Genomic DNA, 12,356 nt, shown 5'->3' on the forward strand with positions numbered 1-12,356 from the left:
ACTGAAGCAGGGGTAACAGTAGAATCTTTGAGATTTTCTGTGCACTGTAATAAAACAGGATGTGTATTCTTGATATGCCACTAGTGTGCAAAGTTCATCAAGTTTTTTAACTAGAAGATGAATGGGTTACTTCTTTACGTGACTGGGAGTTACTCTGTACGAAGTTGCATTACTCCCCTTTTTGTGATGAAATGTAACCTATGCTTTCTTCTACCTTTCCTTTGAAATTGCTGTCCTTTAGTTTGAGCAGGAGAGGTGTCCCTGTGTAGATGTTTTCTTCCATTGTTAGCCACATTGAATTCATGTCACATTCTTTTCAGAAAATGATTGCTCATGTTTAAATTGTAACAAAGAGATACCTTTGTCAATTTTACTTTTTTTTTCCCAGAGTTCATCAGTGTTTTATGTCAATGCACTCATCAGGGCAGCTTGAAGGGAAAGTGGTTTAATGGATCTTTTACAGGTGCTTGGTCATTGAACCAAAGAGTAGCAAGCAAGAAAAAAAAACAACCCAACCACTATATTTTTTATTCCTTTGTGATCAGGATAGCACTAATGCTGGAAACCTGATGGAATGACTCTTTGATGTCTGTGTTTTGAGGCTCAGAATGAGATCTGTGCCTATGGTTTGTGTAAGAGTATTCCATGATTAAGACCATTGCTTATAAGATTGATTCTTGATTAAATTTTTAACATAGTGATGGTCAATTTCTAAGCTAGTTAATATTTAAAAAAGATATTATTAGAAATGTGATCCATAGTGCTGATTTTTCATTCTGTTGTGTTTATGGGGTTTAGTTAGGAAAATGTCTTGCCCTTAACTCTTCAAGAGTTGTATTTGCTCAGTTATTCAAGCTGGGCCGGTTCTTCATGAAAATGTGTTTTTTTATGCTTAGACAGAGTTTGTGTTCTGCAGTAATTATGGGAAATTCATCTCACTTACAGACTAACCCAGAGCTTGTGAAAGTACATGCTTTTGCTTATAAGACTCACAGGAAGGCACATGAAGAAAGCTAAAAGCTCATTAAAGGACTTCTCCAGATTTGTGTTGGCACTCATTATTTTATGTTGATTTACCTCACATTTTCTGTCCTTAATCTTCTCAATAGTTGTCACAGTGCATCTGCTTATGTAGTTAGAGAACATGGTTTACAAGGTAGAGACTGTCCACTTTGTGTTGCACTCAGATGATATTTCACTCTGTACATCTGTGCAGTTCCCTTTTTTTCCCTGTGTGTTTGCATTGTTGTTTTGGGCACTATTTTACACTGCCTGCTTGTAGTCTCAATGTTTTGCTTGCTCAATCTCATTCTCTCAGCACAAAACTTGGACACATAATTAATGGAGTCAGTAAGATTCGCTGTTCAGTACTATGATTTTTATAGACCTCTTGTAAAACTCAGCAGCCGTAGTCCACTCAGCAGCAGCAGCATCTAGTAATAACCCAATGTGACTGACTCGGTCACTTCTGAAAATTTTACTGTCAGTTTGAATCATCGTGTGTGAATCTTAAATCAGTATGTGGTAGCTTGGTTCTCAGCCCATTATTTAGTAATTCAAATATTAGCTCTAGATGGAGAAAGGTGAAATACATTAGGCATGAACATATGTTAGCTTTTCCTCAATGAACCACTTTATATCTCAGTGGCAAAAGGTTTTCACTGAAAGCTGATATGCTCAGTTTTCATTGCAGCTTCTAAAGAAGAAAATGCAAGTTAGTTTATTAAAAAGATGGTGCGTTCCACTTTTAAAAAATCTTAAGTAAATGTAGCAGTTAAACTGTGCATACACTTTAGCAGAATTGGCACAGGAGCATGTTTCATAGACCCTTCATGACTCCACTTATTTAGTGCTGTAATTGTAACTAGCAACTTGCTCTGTCTTTTTCATTTACCTACAAGGGAGAATTTTATGCTATTTGCATAGTTAACTTCATTTGCACCTATAAGTAATGACATTTAAAAAAAAAACATTTCAGGAAAAGCTGTCAGAAGACAGTAGGAAATGTAACGAAGGCATGGAAAAAATTCACACACCAGCAGATGAAGATTCAAGAAGTGAAAGCAGCAGCACTGAAGAGGAAAAAGAAAAGACGAAATGGCTGCTGGAGCGTTTGAAAGCTTTGGAGGTAAGAAGTACAATGGTTTTACACAGAAAAAACACACTGCCCCCCCTGCCTCATTGGTTTATTGGCACTGAATCACCCTGTAGTATAAATCTAGTCTTTCACAGTTCACCTGTAGTCCTGTTGTGGGGTGTTTTTTTTAATGATTCATTTACTAAGGATGAACGAGAAGCTAAGTCTTAGAACCACTGAGAGGATCCCTCTCTAATGTTGAGTATCAGATATCTTTAAAAACAAATTCATACATTATTCTTCATTTAATTGGCACCATGTAATAATAATTTAGTTTTTTTTACTGATTATGTCTCGATTTCAAAGGTGTTTGCTTGAGTTGTCCAGATTATCAAATGTACATTATCAGAAACTGAGTATGAAGTTACATTTTCATGCTAATAAACAGTTGGACTTGATGATCTTAAAGGTCTTTTCCAACCTAAAAGTTTCTGTGATTCTATAATTATTAATATTGTAAGACTGGTATGCATGGTTTAACAACTGTCATAAAACCAGCGTTGCTTCATTGTAGCTTATTGCTCAACTTTTAATTGTTAGATTGCTTGCTTGGGAGAGCTCAGATCTTTTTACTGCTGGATCGCAGAAAGTATATGTCGTTGTAGACTACATGGAGAATTGCACACTCTATGTTTTGAGTGCATTTCTGGAAAATTAAGATGCAAAATGGTGCACCTTATGGTAATTCTTAAATAGAGGGCAAGTTTTAAAGTTTACTGAGGCAGCCATGGGCAAGGTGCAGGTAAGACTATAACCACTATATATATTGAACTTATTTTGTGCTCCTTGATAGAAGCATGGGTTTCAATGTGTTTTAAAAAATAAGACTATGCATATTTTAATATAATTTTGAACTAGTACAAAGGCATCTTTTTAATTTATTGAGTATTTCCTCCATTCTGTTCTGTTCAAGGGTCTATGTAGTGTTACAGATATGAATAAATAAATGCCTTAGAATGATCTTATGTTGTAAACAAAGACTTCATCACTTAGCCTCAATGTTTTTACCTAAGTGGCTCTTTTGAATCATTATTTTGAATTTTACTCTAATAAAATTAAAACTCTATCTTTGTTCTTGAGGACTTTATTAGAAGTAGAATGTGAACAGTTATAATGTTTGGATCTAAATAGCAAATCTAAAAGGCAGTCTCTGCAATTTTTCTTTTTTTAAAATCTTAAACTGTAAACTAGACATACTTGATATTAACTCTAATTTTGACTTGGGAAAAAATACATGATACTCAATTTTTAAGGCCCATAAAATCTGACGAATGTACAGTTTACTATTGTCTTGCTTTATCTGTTGATGGGGAATGATGGGAATGATTGTAGTTTCTTCATAGTCTTTTGTTTCCAAATATGCACTATTTGTGTTTGCTTTGCCTTAATTAGTCTGCTTGACAGTTGCAGTTCTTTATGTCCTCAGTTGATAGGAAGCTATTCAATAATGTCACAACCTTTATCAGTTGTGGCAAATTGCCCAGATATATAGTGTAATGTTGTGGACAGACAGAGTCTAGTTCTGGAAGGTCAGTGAATAGGTTTACTCACTGATGTCAGTGCTGTGCAGCGACTTGTTCAAAAACACGTATTAGTGAATGCCAGTACTTCAAGAATTAATCTACATAAATAGTCTGAGGAGCTATCAAAGAGAAAGATGAACTGCAGGGCCAACATTAATTATGACCCAAGATAATTAAAACAAAGCGTTTCTAATTATGTGTTGTTTAATGTTACGTATTCTTGCACTTGATTTTTCTCTTGAAGAATGTAAATTGTAATGTCAAAGACTCTACAGTTCATTAATTAAGAGACATGCTTTTTTGAAGTTATATGAAATTAGTAGTTCGAATCCTTTCCTATTTGCAGAGTAATTATTCCAAATATTTATTAGTCTATATGAAAATGAATGAAAAACTGCTGTTTGTTAGTTCTCATGCTGTGGGTGTCAGTTTTAAATTGTACTTTATGTGATTAGATGTTAGTGTATCATAAACAATTAATAAAATCAGCAAGGCTAATAAAGTACTTATTAAAGTTGGTCCTCCATCTGTGCACTGTAAAATCTGAAGAGTGACTATAAATAAACCCTAGTAATAATAGGAATAGTCAAAACATGGGACTAAATCCATTAATGTCTAGTAGCGTCATTTCATGGGTATTGGCACGTTTAAGAAATCTTTTAGATTTCTTTGTATTTGTTTGTTGCTCAAGTGTAGCTCACGAAAAGATGTAGCTTAATCTGTTAGAGTACTGTGAAAGTATTTCATTCTCCCTATCTATATTCATTGTCCTATTGCTAGAGTGAGCTGCTCTTGAAATGAAAGACCATATGTAAGTGTGTATAAACATGTATGTAAATGTATATAACAGTGTACTTCTAAGGAAAAATTGGATAAGTCCAAGCTAAGTTTCAAGTGAATGAAGTACCAAAAGAGGAAAGCTGTCTACCAGCACAGGGATAAATGGGTAGTTTAGCTGGTACATATACAATATACTAGGTTATTTACTTTCTTTTAGAATCATAGAATCAGAATTGTTAGGGTTGGAAAGGACCTTAAGATCATCTAGTTCCAACCCCCCTGCCATGGACAGGGACACCTTACGCTAAATCGTATCACCCAATGCCTTGTCTAGCCTGGCCTTGAACACTGCCAGGGATGGAGCATTCACAAATTCCCTGGGCAACCCATTCCAGTGCCTCACCACCCTAACAGGAAAGAATTTCCTTCTTATATCCAAATTAAACTTCCCCTGTTTAAGTTTTAACCTGTTACCCCTTGTCCTGTCACTACAGTCTCTAATGAAGAGTCCCTCTCCAGTATCCCTATAGGCCCCCTTCAGATACTGGAAGGCTGCTATGAGGTCTCCATGCAGCCTTCTCTTCTCCAGGCTGAACAGCCCCAACTTTCTCAGCCTGTCTTCATACGGGAGGTTCTCCAGTTCCCTGATCATCCTTGTGGCCCTCCTCTGGACTTGTTCCGAAGTTCCATGTCCTTTTTATGTTGAGGACCCCAGAACTGCACACAATACTCCAGGTGAGGTCCCACAAGAGCAGAGTAGAGGGGCAGGATCACGTCCCTCGACCTGCTGGTCACGCTCCTTTTGATGCAGCCCAGGATACGGTTGGCTTTCTGGGCTGCAAGCGCACACTGCCGGCTCATGTTCATTTTCTCACAGACCAACACTCCCAAGTCCTTCTCCGCAGGGCTGCTTTGAATCTCTTGTTTGCCCAACCTGTAGCTGTGCCTGGGATTGCTCTGACCCAGGTGTAGGACCTTGCACTTGGCACTGTCCATGTCAGCGACAAAGATGTTGAACAAGACCGGTCCCAACACCGATCCCTGAGGGACACTACTCGTTACTGGTCTCCAGCTGGACCACAACTCTTTGTGTGAGGCCATCCAGCCAGTTCTTTATCCACCGAGTGGTCCATCCATCAAATTGATGTCTCTCCAATTTAGAGACAAGGATGTCGTGTGGGGCAGTGTTGAATGCTTTTCACAAGTCCAGGTAGATGACATCAACTGCTCTACCCCTGTCCATCAGTTCCGTAGCCCCATCATAGAAGGCCACCAAATTGGTCAGGCAGGATTTCCCCTTAGTGAAGGGGCTGTCACCAAGCACCTTGTTGTTTTTCATGTGCCTTAGCATGCCTTCCAGGAGAATCTGCTCCAAGATTTTGCCAGGCACAGAGGTGAGACTGACTGCTATGTAATTCCCTGGGTCATCCATTTTCCCCTTCTTGAAAATGGGGGTTATATTTCCCTTTTTCCAGTCATCGGGAACTTCACCTGACTGCCATGATTTCTCAAATATGATGGCCAGTGGCTTTGCAACTTCATTTTCCAGCTCCTTCAGGACCCGCGGATGGATCTCATCCGGACCCATGGACTTGTGCATGTTCAGATTTTTAAGATGGTCTCGAACCAGTTCCTCTCCTACAGTGGGTGCAAGGTCTTCATTCTCACACTCCCTGCATCTGCATTTCAAGACTTGGGTGGTTTGGTCAGTGCATTTGACAGTGAAGTCGAGGCAAAGAAGTCATTCAGAACCTCAGCCTTCTCCAAATCCCGTGTGGCCAGTTCTCCCGAGCGCTTCCTGACAGGGCCTACATTCTCCCTAGTCTGTTTTTTATTTGCCATGTACCTGTAGAATCCCTTCCTGTTATCTTTAATACCTCTAGCTAAGTTTAATTCTAACTGAGCCTTAGCTTTCCTAACCTGGTCCCTAGCTTCTCGGACAACATCCCTGTATTCTTGCCATGCCACCTGTCCTTGTTTCCACTTATTATAAGCCTCTTTTTTCAATTGAATTTTCCTCAGGAGCTCCTTATCCATCCAAGGAGGACTCCTGGCCCTCCTGCTGCACTTCCTTCTGGTTGGGATGCAACACTCCTGAGCTTGTAGTGGGTGATCCTTGAATATCAACCAACAGTCTTGGGCCCCTCTGCCCTCTAGGGCTGTATCCCATGGAACCTTCCGAAGCAGGTTCCTGAAGAGGCCAAAGTCTGCTCTTTTGAAGTCCAGGGCAGTGAGCTTGCTGCATGCTCTTCTCACTGTCCTGAGGATCTCAAATTCGAGCATCTCATGATCGCTGCATCCAAGGCTGCCCTGGAGCATCACATTTCCAACCAGCCCTTCCCTGTTGGTGAGCACGAGGTCAAGCGTGGCACCTCTCCTTGTCGGCTCCTCTATTACTTGCAGATGGAAGTTGTCTTCCACACAATTGAGGAGCCTCCTGGATTGCTTGTGCCGGGCCGTACCGTCCCTCCAGCAGATGTCAGTGTGGTTGAAGTAACCCATGAGAACAAGGGCCTGTGAGCGTGAGGCTTTTCCTGTCTGTCTATGGGGTGCTTCATCCGCAGGTTCTCCTTGATCAGGTGGTCTGTAAGAGATCCCCACAGTAATGTCTCCCATAGCGTTATTCCCTTTAACCCTGACCCACAAACACTCTGTGGACTGCTCACCTGTCCCCAGACAGAGTTCCATACTCTCCAGCCTATCCCTAACACAAAGGGCAACTGCCCCTCCCCGCCTGCCGGGCCTGTCTTTTCTAAAGCGCCTGTAACCTTCCATTCCAACGCTCCAGTCATAGGAGCCATCCCACCATGTTTCTGTGATGCCTATTATATCATACCCCCGTAGACGTGCACACATCTCTAATTCCTCTTGTTTGTTCCCCATGCTACGGGCATTTGTATAGAGGCGTCTGAGCCGAGCTCCAAATGAAGCCAGCTCATTGGCTGGAGCGGCTGGGATATCTCTACATTGCTCCAAGCATTTATTATGAGTATGTATGTGGAAAACAGCTTATTTTCTATACATGAAATAAATTGTTTGTTCCCTTCCTGGAGTGTTAGCGTGGTAGATATGAGGTACATGGTGGTTTTCTTCAGGAATTTCAATGCAAGGAAAACTGTAGTCATCTTGGACTGTTGGATGTGGATCAGGAAATTGTCAAACCTAAGTGTGAAGAAGGGGTGAGGCTTTACTTTCACTAAAAACATTCTTTAAATGACTTCGATATCAGAAGAATTGTGTTTAATTTTTTTTTTCCTTTGGTGCTTTCAAATTTATTGCCAAATAAATTTCTGTAATAACTTTCACGTTCTATGAACTTCTGTTTAACCTAGAAATTTTCTCACTGAACAATACAATCAGTATAACAGTATCTTTGCAGTCAGCCCAAGTGAAAGCTATTACATACCTTGATAAGAAACATATATACATATTCTCCCCTTGCTCCTTGTACATCCTTTATCATTTACAGCAAATTCTATTTCCACTCTAGTGACTGATAAATACCATATGTTTCTAATCAAATGAAACAGATGACAAATAACAAATGGTTCATACCATCTTATATCCCATTTTATACAGTTGAAATTAATTGTGATTTGCTGAATATCAAAAACTCTTTTGTGCCTTCAGCATTTTTAGTTGGCGGCTCTTGAAATGCCACTTAATTTACTTCAACAGTTATGATCAAGTACCTTCTAACTCTTACAAAGAAAAAAAAATCTGTGATAACTTCTCTGTGTATTTGCAATGCTGCAAAAAAATGAAATATTAGTGAAGTACAGTAAGTAACATAGCAACTCCTTGGTGAGATGTAATTTTTTTTTAACCTGCTTTCATCACCTAAAGATTTTATTTTTTTTTTAAATGGCAGACAGAAATGTACAAAAAATATAATTTATTCTGGACATGCACCAACCCCCATGCAGCAATTTCAGATATATGTGGGCATATATACACAGTTATAGTAAAACAATAACGTTATATTTCCAGTGCATGTAAGCTGGAAATTTTTCACAAAACCTTAATTTGCCCTTTTTGGTATGTTAGGTATTATATGGCCTCTCATAGCAAGACTGTATACTTTCACCACCAGTTTAGCACAGAGGAAAGCTTTAAGAATATTCTATATTTTAAAATTGCTGTCTGTAAAGGCCTTAAAAGACTGTCCCAGACCTTTGTTATCCAATGTGGAGTTATGGGCTCTCTGCCCCAATTTGGCCTTAAATGACCGAAATACAGGCTGCCTGAGCACCTGCGTAATTGCAAGTGAATTAAACTGATGTACTGAGCTAGTGTCAGTCTTTATCTAAACATGTCTGTAAAAGCCATAGTTACTTTGATTTTTAAAATTTAATCAGTGATAAATACTGTGTCAGATTTGAAGGCTTATTAAAGTCTCTCATTTGCACAGACATTTATGCAGTGAGGATAATTCAGTATGAATTAACTTTGTCTAACTGTATGAAATGTTCTGGCTCTTCCAAACTTCCTTCTTTGCAACTACAGTAGTGCAACTTTCTTAGAAAGTTTCTTACTTTTGGTTAATTATGAAGAAAGTAAGCTGCCTGGGATTGCTCGAAACTAAATGGGCCAAGAGCACTTAATGGAGGTTGTTTTGGACAATGTTCTGCTTTGCCAATAAAAAAGGGATCTGTAGGATAGAGAAATTTTGTTGGTGGTGTTATGTCTTTTCCAATATCTACTCACACTCCCCTTTCTTTTTGAGAAATTGAAAGGACGTGAGGAGTGTGTGTCCATCTGTTGCAGGATAAGTAGTGCCTGTGTTTAGGATAGGACATCATATTTTTGCTGACACTTGCTGTGTTTCGTGGTTGAATGAGCATGCCTCATGCTCCCCAGTTAGATGAGAAGCTTACCCTCACCTTGTTATGGGGAATTAATGAGTTTTGATTTTGTGGGAGCAGTCTCAGCTCTTCGAAAGAGATGATGTACCTAAGCCTATGACTAGCACAACTAATGCCTTGCTAAAATCACAGTATTTATGTTCAAATTAAAATAAACATTGTTAACAAGGAAGTGGTTACATGGTTTGGTGAGTGGCCCCCTTCCCTCCCAGAAATTCTGCAATTTGCCAGAGTTCCACTGGCCTCAGAAAGTAACAATTGAAGGCTGCTCACGACCTGATATTTTTCACCAAATACCAAGCCATTGGGGTAGCATTAAATTGTAACCTTGAAGTTTTCAAATGAAAAGCCTAATTCATGTGTGAAAATCTCATTGCTTGCGGGTGAGTGAGACTCAAAGTTTCAGTAAACTAAGCTGCATTAGAAGCAGCATCTGCTAGCGAAGAGTCATGAAACCACTCTAATTTTAATTATAGAATTTTGCCCTCTTGCCCTTTGCAGTTCATCATAGGAAGATGTGTTTTGTTTTAATAAACTGAGCTTTGGGAGAAAACTCACTCAGGGTAATCAGCTAAATGTTCAAATATATTAGAGGGGTAATTTCCCTTGTATCATCACCATTAAACAAATGAGGAAGTATGTCAAGTATTTCCGATATTATGTTTTTACTACCCTGAAGAGGAAGAAAGGCGCGGTATCAATGAACTATCAGGAAGATAAAAAAGAAATATGAGAAGGGTACATATTTCCTTTGAGTGGATTGAGAAGATAACTTTGAGTGGGGTGCTGGTGGTTTTTGTTTTGCTCTTACATAAGTCTCCTTTTTTTTTTTTTTAACCCCACTCATTTTCCATGTGCTACAATGTAAAATGATAAAAAAAGTCATAATTATATTATTTTCCATGGAAAGAATCATACCATATGCAGGGGAAAGAGCCTGAGTTTCTGAAAATAACTGTGAGGAAAAACTTCTTGTTTATTGAACGTTACTTGCTTCACTTGGGTTTATAGGAAATTGGTATCACTTTACTGAGATGCATAGAAAAATCATGAAACTATTCAATATTTTGTAGCAGTGTTCTAAATATTTTGTAGCGACCAGTCTTGTTTTAAACAATCCATTTAATCTGATTCAGCCAGAAGCCTCTTCTTAGCCCAGTGCCTTGACCATCCACATTCATTATGCTTATCAGTCACCAAAGGCCAACCTATTTAATCCTAATTATTGGATTATTTTACTTTTAAATCGTTTCAGTAGGAGATTTTTATAATTACTTTTCTGAATTGTGTTTAAGAACTCTTTTATAGCCAAGGATCAGATAATGCAGCAGGGAAAGTCTTATTTCCAAACTTGTCCAGTGGCTGATAATGAATCAGCGCTGACCTGCATCACTGGTTTCAAAACCAGTCCAGTTTATCCCAGCTCTTTGCTGGTGATCGTATTGGGAAACTGTTCTAGCTTCCCAATAACTGAGTAAATTTTAAATTAAAACTGAACAAGTACTATCAAGCTGAACGCGTTCTATAATCTGTTGATGCTTGAACTCTTCTACTGCAGGTCAGTGGCTCTGTTGATCCTAGTCTTTGGGAAGCAAATTTCTCTCTTTTGGGAAGCAAAAAGCTACCTTTCTCCTTATCTATGTGCTGTGAGGTACTTCCCTTTTTGCCATCTGTTCTCACCCACTCATGCTGGTCTTTAAATACATCTCCCTCCCAGATGTTTTACCCACCCCCCTCCCAGTGCATGCCCTACTTCTCTGTTCATATCTTTCATTGAGGCTTTTCCATCCGTCCTGCATGCTGCCAGTGAGTGCATGAAGCTGCATTTACCATAGTCAGCAAAGAAGCTGAATAGCTTTCAGTGGTCAATGCACCTTACCAGTTGGGATGTTAATAGAAATAATGTCTTCATATAGAAGCTGTAGACTAATAGAAACCTCTTCTGGGCAGCGCATTAAATCCAGTTAGTATGTGAAGAGTATTTAACAGAAGAGGATGTGCTTGCAGACATGTAAAATATTGAGGATCTAAAAGGACTTGCTTTTTTCTCTCTTCTTTTACACCTTTTTTTCCTAAACCAGTAGAAATTCTGGGCAATTTCTTTTTTGGCATGAAGAAATTAGGATGATCTAGCAGGGATATGAATTTATACAGGGATGTTGAAAATAGCTGTGCCCACTGAATGTAGGAAGAGCTGTTCAGAATTGCTGTTTTTTTATTGCTGTAACCATTTGCTGCTATCATTAGAGAAAGAATGCTGATCTACTGTTACACCAAAAACGTCCATCTCCTGAGATGGGAAAGTGCCTTAATGCAAATAAGGCTGTACGTTAAGACAGTGCCTTCTTGACTAGTGAAGAGGCATGGAGGAGGCCATGCATATCTGCATTTTTCTGACTGTTCAGTTCAATGAAAGCTTAAAATACTTAGTTTCTAAAACCAACCATGGTGCCTCCTGGAAGTTTTAATTTGAACAGATGGTATTATTTTCTTTTCTAACTAAGTCTGGGATAAAAAGATACTGAATCTCATCTTCTATAAAGCACCACAGCAGTGGTTCAGCAGTTAAATGTTTTGGGTCACAACATGCAGAGCTTCTGAATTTTTGTCACATGCTGAAAAGGTAAAAACTTACAGATTGCCTCTGCTTTCTAATATGAGGTACCCAAGAAGCAGTAATCTGCCAGAATTTGCTAATTCAGTGAAGTGCTCAACAGAACATGCTCCAACTACTGTTCCTATGCTGTTAAGATTAAAACTGCATTTAATAGTTTTAAGTGTGACATCATGTCATACCCCATCAACTACTTACATAAAGGGAGTTTTGCTGCATATCAGAATTCTTCTCCCTTAGCTTGCTCATGCAATCAGTTTAGGTTTTAATAAAAGTTACTAGCTTTGTAGCATCAGATATTTCAGTGATCTTATCACACGCATCAGTCTATCCAAGTGAGGTGCAAGGCACATTGGGAAGGCAGAGTTAAGTAACTTAAACTGTTCTTGACTTGTAACTTCTCAAGTTAGAATGACATAAAATATTCTTTTCCAGGG

General features: G+C 38.9%; 1 protein-coding gene across 12 annotated transcripts in view; it reads left to right on the forward strand.

Annotated features, from left to right (window-relative positions):
- The window catches only part of NCKAP5 (NCK associated protein 5), a 530,111-nt gene that overhangs the window by 395,014 nt on the left and 122,741 nt on the right, over positions 1–12,356 (forward strand). For all 12 annotated transcript variants that reach the window (XM_062605646.1, XM_062605676.1, XM_062605694.1 and 9 more), the window contains one exon: positions 1,979–2,128. In XM_062605646.1, the coding sequence (XP_062461630.1) occupies positions 1,979–2,128 (150 nt within the window). The remainder of the gene's footprint in view (positions 1–1,978; positions 2,129–12,356) is intronic.

This window comes from Pezoporus occidentalis, unplaced genomic scaffold (assembly GCF_034315485.1).
Source record: "Pezoporus occidentalis ecotype Australia unplaced genomic scaffold, CSIRO_AGI_Poc_V1 ctg12, whole genome shotgun sequence".
Classification (NCBI taxonomy): Eukaryota; Metazoa; Chordata; class Aves; order Psittaciformes; family Psittacidae; genus Pezoporus; species Pezoporus occidentalis.